The following is a 20,168-nucleotide window of genomic DNA, read 5'->3' on the forward strand; positions in this document are numbered from 1 at the left end:
GGTGGCAGAGAGAAAACAGGGCATGTAGATCAAGAGACGAGGACAAGACAGAGTTGTACTTTCTGACCAGGTTGTCAGGGTCTGTAGCAGAGCTGAGAAAGGAGAGGGAGGAGCGTAAAGTGGACTCAAAGTCAGGTAAGTGAATAGTTGAGTCGGCGTTCGTCCGTCTCCCCAGGGCAGATTACTTCCATGTACATCCTAGAGGTCAGTCCCCGTGTGTCCGTTCCTCTCGAACACATTTGCTCAAAATTCGTTCTTGGAGGTCGAATTGGGAATTTATTGTAAAAAGTTCTGATCTGGAGGTATCTAAATAATTCTGAGTTTGGCACCCCTTTCTCTGATTTAATTTGCTCAAATGTTTTAATAAATTTCCGCCCCTCCAGATCTTTGAGTCGTTTATAACCCGACTGAGACCAGATTAGAAAGTTTTTACTAAGCATCCCCAAAGCGAAATCCGGATTCTTGAATAAAGGGGTCATTAGGGATTGTTTGGTGGTAAGCGTATGTCTAAATTTGGAATTCCCCCATACCGCCAGAGAGTTCGCCATGGCCTGAAGCAGCATCTTTATTGTGTTTCCACAACGCGTGGGAAGCCAAATTAAATCGTGCAGCTCCACTGGTGCACAGCAGTCTCTTTCCAGCGCCACCCATCTCCGCAAAGACGGGTCTGAGTGCCACTGGACAATTTGGCTCAATTGGGCTGCTTTGTAATATGCCAACAAGCAAGGTACCGCTAATCCCCCTTTCATAACTGGCCGTTTTAATATGCTCTTCACAATTCATAGGGATGTGAGGTGTCCCTGAAACAGTCAAGGGGTCCCTAGGTTAATGGGGATACCCAGTAAATGTCCAGGTCACCCAGAACCGGTATAGGGGTCTGGGGTACTCAAATCATTTACATGGTTGTGAGGGGACTTTTATAAGTCCAGTCCTAAGGTTATTGTATAGAGTGTGGGGAATATGGCTAAGTATAGTAAGAAATAACGTGCAGCTTCTTAGGCCTCGGTCCCGCTGCGCTCGTTGGCGCGGGCGGCCACACGCATGTTCCCCACCAGCAGGGGAATCCTGCGGAGCCGGTCCCGGTCCCCCCTGGCTGCACAGCTTACTACACTCTGTGGCGCGTCAGCCGCTATGGGACACAAGAAAATGGTGATCCCTAGCGTTGACACGTTACGTGGTGTGGCTGTGAGCCAATGGGGAGGGGAGGCTTCGGGAGGAGGAGAGGCTTCGGGGAGCGGGGAGGAGTGTGGAGTGACAGCAGCGTGAGTGCCTGTCTGTGTGTGTGTCTGAGTGCCTGTCTGTGTGTGTGTCTGAGTGCGTGCGTGCCTGTCTGTGTGTATGTGTGTGCCTGAGTGCGTGAGTGCCTGCCTCTGTCTGTGTGTGTGTGTGTGTATGAGTGCGTGAGTGCCTGCCTGTGTGCGCGTGTGTGTGTGTATGACTGTGTGTGTGTTTTACTTACCATCAGCAGCTCCAGCCCGAGCCCGTGGAGGGAGGGGGGGGGAGAGTAGCGGGTCCCTCCGCTCAAGCCACGCCCCCTCCCTGTCAATCTTCCCACTCCCGCCCACCTTCCGCTCCGGCTTCCTACAGACCGCATATCGCAATCTGTGTATGTCAGCGCCCCGCCTGTCTTCAGTGCGGGCGCGCTGACTCTGGGAGCGGGTCCTTAGCCTTATTCTATTTCCCATAACCAAAAGACTTAGGATATTTTTAAAGTGTATATTTTATGGAACAGTGTGTTTTAAAACATATCTGTTTGTGCACAGAAATGAGCTTGGACTTTCAGAACCAATGCTCTGACCGGCACCGGGCCTGCGAAGTGGTGCCTGCAGGTCTGGCAGGACATCTGGAGATGAAGGCCCAGAGGATGTCCAAGGTGTGAAGACCATTTGGACAGGAGGGTAGAATTCAAGTATCCACATCCTTAGATCAAGGGACGCCCTTTGCATTTCAATTTGATTCCACCAGACTGGCAGGAGCCTCTCACCGCGGGGGCGTTGAAGAAACCAGGGTCAGAGGTGCTAAATTGCACAGGCCCCTTGGTTCAGCCAGATTTCCATGTAACCCTGTTAAAAACATTTTGTCTGCTGATTGTTGTATTTGGTTATAAATTTGGGACAAAATGTAGTATTAGTTTTAGATTCCCCACTATGAACTCCAGACCAATCATTACAATTGTTGGAAGACTTGGACCTAGATTGATTGAGCAGAAACATTCTATCGTGGACTTTATACAGTGAATCTTTTATGACTGAATGATCGTACCCTTTAGCCAAAATTCCTCTTTATTCTGCTGAATTGGCGCAGAGGAATATTTTTGTGCCATTTCTTATGGTGACAACTCTTGGCGTGCAGATAACTATTTGTAGAAACCTCCTTGAAGTGTACCTCTGTCTGTATAATCAGTTCTCCATCCACAAGTAGAACAAGATCTCAAAAGACCATATGTTCCTTGTGGATTGAATGAGTGACTCTGAGACCTAAATCATTGGGCTCGAACCTAGAAAAGATGCCTTCTAAAACCTCCCTTTCACCATCCCAAATCATAATGATGTCATCCATAAAAAGGCCATAGTACACAAGGTCCGCCCCCAGTTTGGGATTGGCCCAGATGGAATTGAGCTCCCAGAATCCCATAAAAAGGTTTGCATATATGGGGGCGAACCTGGTTCCCATGGACGTTCCACAGATCTGAGGATAGTATACATCACTAAATAGAAAAAAAAATTATGGGACAGGATAAAGCGAATACATGATAACAAAAATTGTTGTTGAGGTATAGGAATTTTGTTATCTGCACCCAGAAAATATTGAATAGCAGTGATTCCTTTTTCGTGTTCTATATTTGTGTTCAAAGCTTCTACATCAAGCGTGGCTCATAAACACGTGGATTTCCACTTTATGCCTGAGACAGAGTCCCCGACGTGTAGGGTGTCCCTCAGGTAGGATGGCAAGTGAACCATATAGGGTTGTCAAAAGTGGTCCATATACCTGGACATACCCGTCATGGACTCCGGAGATAATGGGCCTACCTGATGGATTCACTAAATACTTGTGGACTTTGGACAAATGATAAAATATTGGATAACGCGGATAAGGATTATAGAGGAATTTGTATTCTGTAGAGGAAATAATACCCTCAGATTTGGCGAAATTCAAGAGATATAGGGCTTAGTCTTCAGTTGTGGGGTCTGCAGTGAGTGGTGCATAAGGCTAAGGCCCCGGTAACTCCGCTGCAACGCGCGCCCGCGAGATTGGCTGCGCGTGCAGCCGATTCCCCAGTCTGCAGCTTACTGCAGGAAGAGAGAACGGGGGGGGGGGTGACGGGGGCGTGGCCATGACGTCACCCGGCATGTTCGCCCTCATTGGATGAACCGCCGGGGGGCGTGCCTTATCGCTCGTCGCGAGTTGAGCAGGAGCAACTCTCGCCCCAGCGCTGCGGCCCCCCCTCGCAGCGGGCCCGGTGCATTGAGGGGAGGGCTCTGGTCCGTGCAGCGTCCGCCACAGCGGGTGCTGTAGTAGGCAGCGGGGGCAAGGCCTAAGATTTAGTTTCAGATAACAATCTCTCTGCTTCCCTGACATATACATCCCTTTCCTGTATGAAAATATTGCCACATTTATCATCTTATCTAATAGTTATAGTATTTTAATCTTGTAGCTCCTTAAGAGCCCCCTTTTCACCCAAAGTGAGATTAGCTTGGGTGTTAGAAGGCTTGGAGCATCATTATCAAAGTCTTTCAATACTAATGCATAAAATGCATTGAATGTAGTTGCCCTTAGGATAGTATGGATAAAATAATGATTTATTTATTTATAAAATATTTTACCAGGAAGTAATACATTGAGAGTTACCTCTCGTTTTCAAGTATGTCCTGGGCACAGAGTAAAACAAATAATACATGGTTACAAGTACAGTTACATAAATGAGCAGGGTATACATTATATACAAGACATTGCGTGCATAGTTAAAGAAAATATATATTATGAGCGTATGAAACAGTTACAGACTAGATTAAAATGTGAGACAGCTTTAGATTTGAAAGAACTTAAACTGGTGGTGGATATGAGAGTCTCTGGTAGGTTGTTCCAGTTTTGGGGTGCACGGAAGGAGAAGGAGGAACGTCCGGATACTTTGTTGAGCCTTGGGACCATGAATAGTCTTTTGGAGTCTGATCTCAGGTGATAGGTGCTGCATGTGGTAGGGGTGAGGAGCTTGTTCAGGTAGCTGGGTAGCTTGCCCAGAAAGTATTTGAGGGTGAGACAGGAAAGGTGAACTTTGCGCCTAGACTCTAGTGATGACCAATCTAGTTCTTTGAGCATTTCGCAGTGATGTGTGTTGTAGTTGCATTGGAGAACAAAACGACAAATTGAATTGTAGAGGGTGTCAAGTTTGCTAAGGTGGGTTTGAGGAGCCGAGCCATATACTATGTCTCCATAGTCAATAATTGGCATTAGCATCTGCTGTGCAATACGCTTTCTGACCAGCAGACTTAGGGAGGATTTAGGAGCAGAAGGTGAGTGAATCGTTGTAGGATGGCAGTCACCACTTGGACATGCCAATAATGAGTCTACCACCACAGGACTGTCAGATCCAATAGGACACTCCATAGTATCGGACACACCTAGAAGTGAGGGAAGTGTCTCAATCTCCTTCTTTGGTATTACATATACCCGTTGTATTCTTAACTTTTTTTTTTTTTTCAACTTACATTTTTATTGTTTTTCCAAGCAGAGATTATACAGAAGTAAAACATTAGAGAATAGGGACTGGGGAAGTGAGTGAGCCCTTTGTTTATGTTTATGATTTCCTGCATTGTTTAAAGTAACAGGCTGAATAGAACCAGGGTTTTATTTCCCCCAAATCGGTCTCCCTGGTTGTACTTCTCGAAGACCGAGATTATAGTTGCCGCTGCAGGGCGCACGTGCGACGTCACTAGCGAGGTGCACGCAAATCCTGCACTGTATCCAGGCGGCGTGGCCCGCGACGTCATGTGAGAGGCTCATCATGATTGGCAGAACCGCGTCACGTGACGCTGACGTCACGCGCTCACCGCATGGAGAAACAAATTTATTTGTCTCTCCTGGATTCTGCCGCTCCGTCGCGCATCCGCCTGGTCGCGGTCACGCCCACTATGTGCACCTCAACGGAACACAGGTATTTGTTTTGGTGGCGCGCGCCATCGCGGCCACTATAATCTCGGTTTTACACGGCCCCAAACAGATTAATCTGGTATGGCTGTGCACACCCAACGCCTTGCTCCAGTAACCTCTCTCCCATCACCGGCTCGTCTGCCCCATCCACTCAGGATGCGCCTGATTCTGAGGTTCTTGGTAATGTCTTCCCATCTCTGTAATGTGAGAAAAAAGGCTACACCCGCCAGCGTGCTGCCCGCCCTCGCCCGTCACATACCCGCCAGCGTGCTGCCCGCCCTCGCCCGTCACATACCCGCCAGCGTGCCACCCACCCTCACCCGTCACATACCCGTCAGCGTGCCGCCCGCCCTCGTCCGTCACATACCCGCCAGCGTGCCGCCCGCCCTCCCCGTCAAATACCCGCCAGCGTGCCGCCCGCCCTCCCCGTCACATACCCGCCAGCGTGCTGCCCGCCCTCGCCCGTCACATACCCGTCTGCGTGCTGCCCGCCCTCACCCGTCACATACCCGTCAGCGTGCTGCCCGCCCTCGCCCATCACATACCCACCAGCGTGCCGCCCGCCCTGTCACATACCCACCAGCGTGCCGCTCGCCCTCACCCGTCACATACCCGCCAGCGTGCCGCCCGCCCTCACCCGTCACATACCCGCCAGCGTGCCGCCCGCCCTCGCCCGTCACATACCTGCCAGCATGTCGCCTGCCCTCCCCGTCACATACCCGCCAGCGTGCCGCCCTCCCTCCCCGTCACATACCCGCCAGCGTGCTGCCCGCCCTCGTCCGTCACATACCCGCCAGCGTGCTGCCCGCCCTCGTCCGTCACATACCCGCCAGCGTGCCGCCCACCCTCACCCGTCACATACCCGCCAGCGTGCTGCCTGAGCTCCCCGTCACATACCCGTCAGCGTGCTGCCCGCCCTCACCCGTCACATACCCTCCAGCGTGCAATCCGCCCTCCCCCGTCACATACCCGCCAGTGTGCCGCCTGCCCTCCCCGTCTCATACCCGCCAGCGTGCCGCCCGCCCTTACCCGTCACATACCCGCCAGCGTGCTGCCCGCCCTCGTCCGTCACATACCCGCCAGCGTGCCGCCCACCCTCACCCGTCACATACCCGCCAGCGTGCTGCCCGCTTTCACCCGTCACATACCGCCAGCGTGCCGGCCGCACTCGTCCGTCACATACCCGCCAGCGTGCCGCCCGCCCTCACCCGTCACATACCGCCAGAGTACCACCCGCCCTCGCCCGTCACATACCCGCCAGCGTGCCACTCGCCCGTCACATACCCGCCAGCGTGCCGCCCGTCCTCACCCGTCATACCCGCCAGCGTGCCGGCCGCCCTCGCCCGTCACATACCCGCCAGCGTGCCGCCCGCCCTCGTCCGTCACATACCCGCCAGCGTGCTGCCTGCCCTCACCCGTCACATACCCGCCAGCGTGCCGCCCGCCCTTGCCCATCACATACCCGCCAGCGTGCCGCACGCCCTCGTCCGTCACATACCCGCCAGCGTGCTGCCCGCCCTCACCCGTCACATACCTGCCAGCGTGCCACCCGCCCTCGCCCGTCATACCCGCCAGAATGCTGCCCCTCCCCCTCTCTTAGTCTCTCTCTTCCTCTCCCCTTAGTCTCTCTCACTCCCTCTCTCCCCTCTTAGTCTCTCTCTCCTCTCCCCCTCTCTTAATCTCGTTCTCCCCCCTCTCTTCCTCTCCCCCTCTCTTAGTCTCTCTCTCTCCCCCCTCTTAGTCTCTCTATTCCTCTCCCCTCTCTAAGGCTGGGGCCATGGTACTGCACACCATGCAGAGGCGTCCGCACGCTGAGCGAACAGACTGCCTCAAGGCAGGAGGAGGTGCGCGTTGTGTGAGAAATCTGTTAAACTGATTTCTCAGCGCGACAGACAGGTCACGTGTGCGGTTCGCCCAATGAGAGCGAACCGGCTCCGTGACGTTACTGGTATGCCCCCACACACGCTCACGCACGGCACGCGTACCATGGCCAAAAAAAAGAACCCGCTTCATGCGGGTGACGACACAGCAGCACCCGCCTCCGCTCGGGCAAAGGCACCATGGACCTGGCCTTAGTGTCTCTCTCTCACTCCCTCTTAGGCTGAGTCCCCACTGGCGCTGAGCGGGCGGCGCTTGGCGCGGTTACGTACATCTATATATATATATATGCAAGTTCCGGCTCACGCGATGCGTGCATGCGCGGGCACACACGCTTGGCGCTTTTGTAAATAAATTTTTTAAACTTTCCCGCTTGCTCAGATAGCCCCCAATTGCGTCCCACCGCCTCCTCCTCCCCGAGTGCGCAAGTTGCAGGACACCCGGCACTCATGCTCTAATCATGAGCGCGCTCAGCGCCAGCAGGGACTCAGCCTAAGGCCTCGGGCATGGTCAGCGCTTATGCGCTGACCCGTGCTGAGGCGCGCTCTCACTTACCAGTGAGCCCCTGCAGCCGCAATGAGAGCGGCTTTAGTAGGGGCTTCCGCAGGCGTGCGGAAGCGTAGGTCTTATCCAAATTTTAGATTTCAACGCTCATGGGAGCGCAGGGCCGGTGACGTGAGCGGTTCGCCCTGTGACGTCACTGGCCCGCCCCCGGACGGCGCGCTAACCAAGGCCAGGGAAAGCACCAACTTTCCCTCAGCCTCAGCGCGCCTCCGCATGGGCTGAGTCACCATGGACTCAGCCTAAGGCTGAGTCCATAGAGACTTCAGCCGTGCGGAGGCGCACGGAGGCTGAGGGAAAGCGGCTGCTTTCCCTGGCCTTAGACCGCGCGCTGTCCGGGGGGTGTCGGGGGTCTGTGACGTCACAGAGCTGGTTCGCCCTCATTGGGCGAACCGCTCACGTGACCGGCCCTGCGCTCCGGGGAGATCAGAAACGAAAGATTTAAGACACACGCTTCCGCAAGCGTGCATGAGCCCCTGCTAAAGCCGCTCTCATTGCGACTGCAGGGGCTCACTGCCGAGCAGCAGCGCGCCTCAGCACGGGCGCTGACCATGCCCGAGGCCTTAGTCTCTCTCCTCTCCCCTCTCTTAGTCTCTCTCTCTCCTCTCTTAGGCCGAGTCCATGGTCCCTGCTGGTGTGCTGAGGCACGCTGAGGCGCATGGAAAGCGGGTGCTTTCCCTGGCCTTAGACCGCGCGCTGTCCGGGGTCTGTGACGTCACAGAGCGAACCGCTCACGTGACCGGCCCTGCGCTCCGGGGAGATCAGAAACGAAAGATTTAAGACACACGCTTCCGCAAGCGTGCATGAGCCCCTGCTAAAGCCGCTCTCATTGCGACTGCAGGGGCTCACTGCCGAGCAGCAGCGCGCCTCAGCACGGGCGCTGACCATGCCCGAGGCCTTAGTCTCTCTCCTCTCCCCTCTCTTAGTCTCTCTCTCTCCTCTCTTAGGCCGAGTCCATGGTCCCTGCTGGTGTGCTGAGGCACGCTGAGGCGCATGGAAAGCGGGTGCTTTCCCTGGCCTTGCGGTTGCTTACCGCAAGCGCTCTCAGTAGCCGTCAGGGGGCGGTCCGGGGGCAGGCGCGTCACTGGCCGGGGGCGGGCCAGTGACGTCAAGGAGCTGGTTCGCCCTCATTGGGCGAACCGCTCACGTGACCGGCCTGTCTCGCCGGCAAGCGGGGGAATTTTAAATTCCCCCAAGACCTGCGCTTCCGCAAGCGCGCGGAAGCGCAGGTGAGCCCCTACTAAAGCCGCTCTAATTGCGGCTGTAGGGGCTCAGTGCTGAGCGGGAGCGCGCCTCAGCGCGCTTCCGCCAGCAAGCAGGTAACATGTCCGGGGCCTAAATCTCTCTCCCCATCCCTTAATCTCTCCTCTCCCCCCTCTCATTCTCTCTCTCCCCCCTTTCTTATTAGCCTCTTACTCCCTCCTCTCCCGCTCTCTCTCTACCACGTGGTGTCACCCTGGAGCACCCGCAGCGCCTCTATGTTCTGACGTCACTGTCGCCATGGTTACCCCTCCTCGCTCCTGCAGCAGAGCGTCTCCCCCCACGCGTCATTCCATGGCTGCGTCACCACGTTGGCGTGCGGCTAGAAGCCCCTTCCCCTCCCTCGAGAATTCAACGTTGTTATGGCAACGGGGCGCCGTCACACAGTACCAGAGGCGGAGCCACAGGCAGCCCCTCCCGCCAGGCCCGCTCGCTCCTCCTACCTACACGTTCCTTCCGACGTCATTGCCCCGCCTACATACTGGTGACGTACAAACCGGTCCTTGTCTAGAGCAAACTTTATTAAGAACAATGTCAGCTGCACTGATCCTGTTATAATGTGTCACTAAAAGTGTTATCTGTGTCTTTGTGAAGGAGATATATATATATATATATAATAATAATACAACATATATATTAATAATAATATGCAACATATATATTAATAATAATACAACATATATATTAATAAAAAAACATATTAATATGCAACATATATATATTAATAATAATAATGCACAATATAATAATAATGTAATATATATTTTCATAATAATAATGCAACATATATACTAATAATAATAATGCAACATATATAATACTAATAATAATGTAACATATAATAATAATAATAATAATAATAATAATGCAAAATATATAATAATGCAACATATATAATAATAATGCAAAATATATAATAATGCAATATATAGAATAATACATTATATATATATATATGTCCCTGATGTGTGTGTCTGATTCGTACGCAGGTGTCAGGCTAATTAATTTCTATGGTTTATGAGAACAATAAAATTACATATTTGATTAATTTCCAAATGGTCTTTAATTATACTCGTTAACAGTCACTCAATGTGTCACTTAGCAAAGTCTCTTGGCTTCAAAACTGGTGCAAAAAGAGTATCCCAGCAGCAGATTTATCCCATGTATCTGCTTTCAGGTGGAAAGTTTTTCTTCATGAATTGGGGGCAGTTTTGGCCCTTGCTTTGCAGCTGGGAGATTTGTATACAATAAAGCTCCATATTATCCTAGTGTCTGCGAGACATTCCGGTTTTCCACAGCAAGCCTTGTTATAATGACCAGAACTGTGTTTTCTTTTAAATAAAATATCACAGAGAGGGCCGTGGCTTTATCTTAAATATATTGCTGCATTGTGTACCTGTCCCCCCCCCCCCCCCCCCGCCGACCATTTTGACCTGTGAAGAAGAGACCTGTGAGGTTTGGAAAGCTCTGCACATGTGCTTCCTGGTAACACATGTTATGAATAGTTAAAATAAATAATACTCTCAATGTATTACTTCCTAGTAACACAACTTATAAATAATACTCTCAATGTATTACTTCCTAGTAACACACCTTATAAATAAATAATACTCTCAATGTATTGCTTCCTGGTAACACATGTTATGAATAATTAAAATAAATAATACTCTCAATGTATTACTTCCTAGTAACACACCGTATAAATAAATAATACTCTAAATGTATTACTTCCTAGTAACACACCTTATAAATAAATAATACTCTCAATGTATTGCTTCCTGGTAACACATGTTATAAATAAATAAAATAAATGATACTCTCAGTGTATTACTTCCTGGTAACACATGTTACATAGTAAATGTTACATAGTAGATGAGGTTGAAAAAAGACGTAGGTCCATCAAGTTCAACCTATGCTAAATTTAGACAACATGTTAAAAATAAATGTAACAACATGTTATAAATAAATAAAATAATACTCTCAATATATTAGTTCCTGGTGACACATGTTATACATATGTAACAGTGTTTCCCCCGCCCAATCGCAGATAGGGGCCATTACAGGGTGTATGGTGCATATACCTGCTGGTAACAGGAGGGCTGAGTCATCCGCCGATGGTAGTGGGGACACAGGAACAGGCTTCTGGGGCTCATACCCCACATATCTCCTTAGCAGTGCAGCACCTCCATCTGCCATGGACTCCAGGAACTGAAGGTGATCTCCCACGGTAGAACTTATTACCTCTCCCCCCAGTAAGGTCACGCACCAGGCAGGAGGTATATTGCAAACAGGAACAGGTTTATTACTATACTCTGCAGTAACAGGAACAAGGCAGGATCTGCCCAATACAGTCTCTCAGGATTCACCGGATGATGGTCCTTAGACCGCCACTACAGGCCAAGGGCAACCGGAAGCCGTCCTAGCTCTTCCCCACCTCCCTAGCAGAGGCGGAGGTAAAGTACACACTCACTCTCCCCCAAGGGGAAGAGGAATAGAGTAGGCCCAATATGCAGCCTCTCCAATGTGTGACCTGCCTTCCTCAAGTGGCGGAAGGCACTACTAACTTTAGGGTGGTCCTGCCCTTAAGTACAGCCAGAAGGCGGGCACCCCGTTGTCCCAGCTACAACAGGATGTACCACCTTCTGCTGTCACTCAAGTGCAGTACCAAAGGTGAGGGGGAAAACCCCATACCAACTACTAGCAACCTGATAGTACCAGGGTTTACTGCCAGCCCATTGGGTAGAATAGTAGTCAGGGGGGACCCTGCTACCCTCTCCCTCTGGTGGATTCCCAACGACCCCGCTTGGGTTCTACATTTTCGGGTACCATTGTCAAATGAAACCTGAACAAAAACAAGATAACAGTTCACATGATCATCACATTAATATGCATGATATACAGTTCTCTGTGAAAAACAGCACGTCAGGGTATTTGAATAAACACATACAAAATGGCTGTAGTATTAACATAGGTTTCTCCAACATGGAGAACCTTGTTATATTACTGCTCCGGTTTTAATGGCAAACTGATGCTCTGTACTACCGGGCACTGTCACTGAAAATACCCTGTTACGGTGGTCTGCACACGGCATGACCTACTGAATTTAAAGCAACCGTCGAACAACATCCCTGGTAACATAATGGGCACACACAGCCCGGCAAGGTGGTAGGTATGGAATTTAAGAACGCAGAAATAACCCGCCAGGATAACCCCATAGCTCTTTTGTCGGAACTAGGCATACCCCAATCTTGCTGATACTCCATCATAATCTTACTAACCCAGGGGGGTGAAGCATGAGGCGATGCAGACTCAAAACTGGGGAAATACTCTACAACAATTATCGGTGTATCATCCTTAATGACTATCAGAAAAGTCCCTTAACTCATTCCCTATGGGCCAAGGCTCACTCCCTTCACTCTCGTCGGGCCTAAACTCAATCTCCTCATCCCCGGTACTATACTCAAACTCTATATCCCCTCCTACTGGGTCCTGAAAATAGAATTACGATTTCAACCTGTTTCTCTCCCACCTCACCATACGTTTGAAATTCAATGGCATGTGTGGTTCAGGCAAAACAGTCTCTGTAGGAACATGTCCTTAATCTGCTCCACTTCCCAAAGAGGTGCTCCCTCCATACTGGCAATATAGGACTCCCTCGGCGGCAAAAAAGGTTGTTCCATAGCATAGTTCTGGTGCTCAGCTAAAGTCTCACGTATGAGCGGTAGCACTGTAACTGGGCTGGAAGCTTTTGAACGGCCAGGAAAAGGCCTACGAGCTCTCACTGGATGATGGTCCCTGGACAGTCCCTTCAGGCCAAGGGCACCTGCAGCCGCCCTAGCTCTTCCCCACCTCACTAGAGGAGGCAGATGTATAATCAAACTCACTCCTCCCCGGAGGGACGAGCATATGGGAAGGCCCCAATCTCAGGCTCCCAGTTGTGTGACCTACCTTCCTCAGAGGGGAAGGACACTACCTCTAACTTTTAAGTACAGCCAGAAGGCGGGCACCCAGTTGTCCCAGCAACAACAGGATGTACCTCCCCCTGCTGTCACTCAAGTGCAAGTACCAAAGGTGAGGGGGAAAAACCCATACCAACTACTGGCAACCGATAGTACCAGGGGTTACTGCCAGCCCATTAGGCAGAATAGTAGCCAGGGGATACCCCACTACAAAAAATAAATAATACTCTTATTGTAGTACTTCCTGGTAACATGTTATTCATAAATAAATAATACTCAGTGTATTACGTCCTGGTAACATGTTATACATAAATAAAATGTCATTACAAGTGCTAATTAGTGAGTTATGTAGTTTGATGAAAAATCTATTTTAACCCCCAAAGTGTTACAAACGAATAAAGAAATAACATGTTGTGTTACTGTTATATTTAAATAAAGATTTATTGAAAATTAGGGAAAAAAGCTACAAAAATAAGTCTCGCCACGCCCCTTCGGCACGTAGCCAAGACCTGCTCATCGCATAGCCACGCCCATTCATCATGTAGCCCCGCCCCGCAGGTAGCCTCGCCCGCTACTCTCCTAGGCACGCCTCCCTCCTCTTCTAGCCACGCCCCTACGTCACTGAGTTCCGCCCCTTCCCCCCAGTCTCCGCCTGGTGTGGCCTCCAGGAAGCCCCGCCCCGTGACGTCACGCCGCCGGTCAGTCCGGGACTCGCTGCACAAGATGGCGGCTGCGCGCGGCCCCGGGGGCCCCGGGACTCACCTCCCGCACCCGCCGCAACGCGCGGTGCACATTGGACATTACGAGATAGAGCGGACTATCGGGAAGGGAAACTTCGCGGTGGTGAAGCTGGCGACGCACATGGTGACCCGGACCAAGGTGAGGGGACCGGGGCACGGGGGAGAGGAGGAACAGGGCACCGGGGGGGCGGCGCATAGAGACCTGCACCAGTGCCCCGGAACAAGTGGGGGGGGGGCGGGGGCACATAGTGACTCGGACCATGGGGGACAGAGGGGTGGGGGAGTGCATAGTGACCTGGACCGGGGATCAGGGAACACAGTGTAACCTGGGGAGGGGGAGCAGTACACAGTGACCTGGGGAGGGGGAGCAGTACACAGTGACCTGAGGAGGACGCATAGTGACCCGGGCCAAGGTGACCAGGGGGGGAGAGGTTGGGCTGCGGTGTGGGGGCGAAATAAGTTTGGGGGAGTCTTGTGACGAGGGGAGGTCGTCCTCGTGGGAGAGAGAATGTCAGCCGGTCACTTAGTGTTGGGATGTGTCACTTAATGATATTATGTCCTATCATCTACAGTCTGTTATCCTAAAGAGTCACTTGTATGGAGAGATGATGGCGGCGCAGCTGGCACTTGTATGGGGAGATGCTGGCGGCGGGGCTGGCACTTGTATGGGGAGATGCTGGCGGCGGGGCTGGCACTTGTATGGGGAGATGCTGGCGGCGGGGCTGGCACTTGTATGGAGAGATGATGGCGGCGGGGCTGGCACTTGTATGGAGAGATGATGGCGGGGCTGGCACTTGTTTGGAGAGATGATGGCTGGGCTGGCACTTGTTTGGAGAGATGATGGCGGGGCTGGCACTTGTATGGAGAGATGACGGCGACGGGGCTGGCACTTGTATGGAGAGATGATACTGGCGGGGCTGGCACTTGTATGGAGAGATGATGGCGGCGCAGCTGTCACTTGTATGGGGAGATGATGGTGGCGGGGCTGGCACTTGTATGGAGAGATGATGGCGGCGCAGCTGTCACTTGTATGGGGAGATGATGGCGACGGGGCTGGCACTTGTATGGGGAGATGCTGGCGGCGGGGCTGGCACTTGTATGGAGAGATGATGGCGACGGGGCTGGCACTTTTATGGAGAGATAATGATGGCGATGGGGCTGGCACTTGTATGGAGGGGGCTGTCACTTGTATGGAGAGATGCTGGCGGCGGGGCTGGCAATTGTATGGAGAGATGATGGTGGCGGGGCTGGCACTTGTATGGAGAGATGATGGTGGCGGGCCTGGTACTTGTATGGAGAGATGTTGTGGCGGGGGTGTCACTTGTATGGAGAGATGATGGTGACGGGGCTGGCACTTGTATGGAGAGATGATGGGGGTGGGGCTGGCACTTGTATGGAGAGATGACGGCGACGGGGCTGGCACTTGTATGGATAGATGATGGCGGCGGGGCTGTCACTTGTATGGAGAGATGATGGCGGGGCGGCTGGCACTTGTATTTAGATGATGGTGGTGGGGCTGGTACTTGTATGGATAGATGATGGCGGCGGGGCTGTCACTTGTATGGAGAGATGATGGTGGTGGGGCTGGCACTTGTATGGATAGATGATGGCGGCGGGGCTGTCACTTGTATGGAGAGATGATGGCGGGGCTGGCACTTGTATGGAGAGATGATGGCGGGGCTGGCACTTGTATGGAGAGATGATGGTGACGGGGCTGTCACTTGTATGGAGAGATGATGGCGGGGCTGTCACTTGTATGGAGAGATGATGGCGGGGGGGCTGTCACTTGTATGGAGAGATGATGGCGGGGCTGGCACTTGTATGGAGAGATGATGGTGGCGGGGCTGTCACTTGTATGGAGAGATGATGGCGGGGCTGTCACTTGTATGGAGAGATGATGGCGGTGGGGCTGTCACTTGTATGGAGAGATGATGGCGGCGGGGCTGGCACTTGTATGGAGAGATGATGGCGATGGGGCTGGCACTTGTATGGAGAGATGCTGGCGGCGGGGCTGTCACTTGTATGGAGAGATGATGGCGGCGGGGCTGGCACTTGTATGGAGAGATGATGGCGGCGGGGCTGGCACTTGTATGGAGAGATGCTGGGGGTGGGGCTGTCACTTGTATGGAGAGATGATGGCAGAGGGGCTGGCACTTGTATGGAGAGATGCTGGCGGCGGGGCTGGCACTTGTATGGAGAGATGATGGCGACGGGGCTGTCACTTGTATGGAGAGATGCTGGCGGCGGGGCTGGCACTTGTATGGAGAGATGATGGAGCCGGGCCTGGCACTTGTATGGAGAGATGATGGAGCCGGGCCTGGCATTTGTATGGAGAGATGATGGAGCCGGGCCTGGCACTTGTATGGAGAGATGTGGCGGGGTTGGCACGTGTATGGAGAGATGATGGCGACAGGGCTGGTACTTGTATGGAGAGATGATGGTGGCCTGGCTGTCACTTTTATGGAGAGATGATGGCGGCGTGGCTGTAACTTGTATGGAGAGATGATGGCGACAGGGCTGGCACTTGTATGGAGAGATGATGGTGACGGGGCTGGTACTTGTATGGAGAGATGATGGTGGCGGGGCTGGCACTTGTATGGAGGGATGATGGTGGCGGGGCTGTCACTTGTATGGAGAGATGATGGCGGCGGGGCTGTAACTTGTATGGAGAGATGATGGCGACAGGGCTGGCACTTGTATGGAGAGATGATGGCGATGGGGCTGTCACTTGTATGGAGAGATGATGGCGATGGGGCTGGCACTTGTATGGAGAGATGCTGGCGGCGGGGCTGGCACTTGTATGGAGAGATGATGGTCATGGGGCTGGCACTTGTATGGAGAGATGATGGTGACGTGGCTGTCACGTGTATGGAGAGATGATGGCGACGGGGCCGTCACTTGTATGGAGAGATGATGGTGACGGGCTGTCAATTGTTGTGCGAGATGATGGTGACGGGGCTGGCACTTGTATGGCGAGATGATGGTCATGGGGCTGGCACTTGTATGGAGAGATGATGGCGGCAGGGCTATTGCTTGTATGGAGAGATGCTGGCAGCGTGGCTGGCACTTGTATGGAGAGATGATGGTGACGGGGCTGGCACTTGTATGGAGAGATGCTGGCGGCGGGGCTGGCACTTGTATGGAGAGATGCTGGCAGCGTGGCTGGCACTTGTATGGAGAGATGATGAAGACGGGGCTGGCATTTGTATGGGTAGATGAGGGCGGCGGGGCTGTCACTTGTATGGAGAGATGATGGCGACGGGGCTGTCACTTGTATGGATAGATGATGGCGACAGGGCTGGCACTTGTATGGAGAGATGATGGCGGCGGGCCTGGCACTTGTATGGAGAGATGATGGTGGCGGGGCTGTCACTTGTATGGAGAGATGATGGCGGCGGGGCTGTCACTTGTATGGAGAGATGCTGGCGGCGGGGCTGGCACTTGTATGGAGAGATGATGGCGGGGCTGGCACTTGTATGGAGAGATGATGGCGACAGTGCTGTCGCTTGTATGGAGAGATGATGGCGACGGGGCTGGCACTTGTATGGAGAGATGATGGCGGCGGGGCTGGCACTTTGTATGGAGAGATGATGGCGACTGGGCTGGCACTTGTATGGAGAGATGATGGTGGCGACGGGGCTGTCGCTTGTATGGAGAGATGATGGTGACGGGGCTGGCACTTGTATGGAGAGTTGATGGTGGCGGGGCTGTCACTTGTATGGAGAGATGATGGCGGCGGGGCTGTCACTTGTATGGAGAGATGATGGCGGCGGAGCTGGCACTTGTATTGCAGAGATGATGGCCACGGGGCTGGTACTTGTATGGATAGATGATGGTGGCGGGGCTGGCACTTGTATGGAGAGATGATGGCGGCGGGGCTGTCACTTGTATGGGGAGATGATGGCGGCGGAGCTGGCACTTGTATGGAGAGATGATGGCCACGGGGCTGGTACTTGTATGGATAGATGATGGTGGCGGGGCTGGCACTTGTATGGAGAGATGATGGCGGCAGGGCTGGCACTTGTATGGAGAGATGATGGCGGCGGGGCTTGCACTTTTATGGAGAGATGCTGGCGGCGGGGCTGGCACTTGTATGGAGAGATGATGGTGGCGGCGGGGCTGGCACTTGTATGGAGAGATGATGGTGGCCTGGCTGTCACTTGTATGGAGAGATGATGACGACAGTGCTGTCACTTGTATGGAGAGATGATGGCAGCGGGGCTGGCACTTGTATGGAGAGATGATGGCGGCGGGGCTGTCACTTGTATGGAGAGATGATGGCGACGGGGCTGTCACTTGTATGGAGAGATGATGGCGGCGGGGCTGTCACTTGTATGGAGAGATGATGGCGACGGGGCTGTCACTTGTATGGAGAGATGCTGATGGCGACGGGGCTATCGCTTGTATGGAGAGATGATGGCGACGGGGCTGTCACTTGTATGGAGAGATGCTGATGACGACGGGGCTGTCACTTGTATGGAGAGATGATGATGGCAGGGCTGGCACTTATATGGAGGGCTGATGGTGACGGGGCTGTCACTTGTATGGAGAGATGATGGCGAAGGGTCTGGCACTTGTATGGAGAGATGATGGCGACGGGCTGGCACTTGTATAGGGAGATGCTGGCTTCGGGGCTGGCACTTTGTATGGAGTGATGCTGGCGGCCGGGCTGTTACTTGTATCGAGGGATGATGGTGGCGGGGCTGGCACTTGTATGGAGAGATGATGGTGGCGACGGGGCTGGCACTTGTATGGGGAGATGCTGGCTTCGGGGCTGGCACTTTGTATGGAGAGATGTTGACGACGGGGCTGGCACTTGTATGGAGAGATGATGGTGGCGGGGCTGGCACTTGTATGGAGAGATGTTGGCGGCGGAGCTGTCACTTGTATGGAGAGATGATGAAGACGGGGCTGGCATTTGTATGGGTAGATGAGGGCGGCGGGGCTGTCACTTGTATGGAGAGATGATGGCGACGGGGCTGTCACTTGTATGGATAGATGATGGCGACAGGGCTGGCACTTGTATGGAGAGATGATGGCGGCGGGCCTGGCACTTGTATGGAGAGATGCTGGCGGCGGGGCTGGCACTTGTATGGAGAGATGATGGTCATGGGGCTGGCACTTGTATGGAGAGATGATGGTGACGGGGCTGTCACGTGTATGGAGAGATGATGGCGACGGGGCCGTCACTTGTATGGAGAGATGATGGTGACGGGCTGTCAATTGTTGTGCGAGATGATGGCGACAGGGCTGGCACTTGTATGGAGAGATGATGGCGGCGGGCCTGGCACTTGTATGGAGAGATGATGGTGGCGGGGCTGTCACTTGTATGGAGAGATGATGGCGGCGGGGCTGTCACTTGTATGGAGAGATGCTGGCGGCGGGGCTGGCACTTGTATGGAGAGATGATGGCGGGGCTGGCACTTGTATGGAGAGATGATGGCGACAGTGCTGTCGCTTGTATGGAGAGATGATGGCGACGGGGCTGGCACTTGTATGGAGAGATGATGGCGGCGGGGCTGGCACTTTGTATGGAGAGATGATGGCGACTGGGCTGGCACTTGTATGGAGAGATGATGGTGGCGACGGGGCTGTCGCTTGTATGGAGAGATGATGGTGACGGGGCTGGCACTTGTATGGAGAGTTGATGGTGGCGGGGCTGTCACTTGTATGGAGAGATGATGGCGGCGGGGCTGTCACTTGTATGGAGAGATGATGGCGGCGGAGCTGGCACTTGTATGGAGAGATGATGGCCACGGGGCTGGTACTTGTATGGATAGATGATGGTGGCGGGGCTGGCACTTGTATGGAAAGATGATGGCGGCGGGGCTGTCACTTGTATGGGGAGATGATGGCGGCGGAGCTGGCACTTGTATGGAGAGATGATGGCCACGGGGCTGGTACTTGTATGGATAGATGATGGTGGCGGGGCTGGCACTTGTATGGAGAGATGATGGCGGCAGGGCTGGCACTTGTATGGAGAGATGATGGCGGCGGGGCTTGCACTTTTATGGAGAGATGCTGGCGGCGGGGCTGGCACTTGTATGGAGAGATGATGGTGGCGGCGGGGCTGGCACTTGTATGGAGAGATGATGGTGGCCTGGCTGTCACTTGTATGGAGAGATGATGACGACGGGGCTGTCACTTGTATGGAGAGATGATGGCAGCGGGGCTGGCACTTGTATGGAGAGATGATGGCGACGGGGCTGTCACTTGTATGGAGAGATGATGGCGACGGGGCTGTCACTTGTATGGAGAGATGATGGCGGCGGGGCTGTCACTTGTATGGAGAGATGCTGATGGCGACGGGGCTATCGCTTGTATGGAGAGATGATGGCGACGGGGCTGTCACTTGTATGGAGAGATGCTGATGACGACGGGGCTGTCACTTGTATGGAGAGATGATGATGGCAGGGCTGGCACTTATATGGAGGGCTGATGGTGACGGGGCTGTCACTTGTATGGAGAGATGATGGCGAAGGGTCTGGCACTTGTATGGAGAGATGATGGCGACGGGGCTGGCACTTGTATGGGGAGATGCTGGCTTCGGGGCTGGCACTTTGTATGGAGTGATGCTGGCGGCCGGGCTGTTACTTGTATCGAGGGATGATGGTGGCGGGGC

At 53.3% G+C, this 20,168-nt stretch overlaps 1 protein-coding gene across 1 annotated transcript in view; it reads left to right on the plus strand.

Annotated features, from left to right (window-relative positions):
• The first annotated feature begins 13,483 nt into the window (after window positions 1–13,483).
• The window catches only part of SIK3 (SIK family kinase 3), a 136,625-nt gene continuing 129,940 nt past the window's right edge, over window positions 13,484–20,168 (plus strand). The window contains exon 1 of the mRNA XM_075606603.1: window positions 13,484–13,685. Coding sequence (XP_075462718.1) covers window positions 13,530–13,685 — 156 coding nt within the window. The 5' untranslated portion in view covers window positions 13,484–13,529. The remainder of the gene's footprint in view (window positions 13,686–20,168) is intronic.

The sequence above is a fragment of the Ascaphus truei genome, chromosome 6, assembly GCF_040206685.1.
Source record: "Ascaphus truei isolate aAscTru1 chromosome 6, aAscTru1.hap1, whole genome shotgun sequence".
Taxonomy (NCBI): domain Eukaryota; kingdom Metazoa; phylum Chordata; class Amphibia; order Anura; family Ascaphidae; genus Ascaphus; species Ascaphus truei.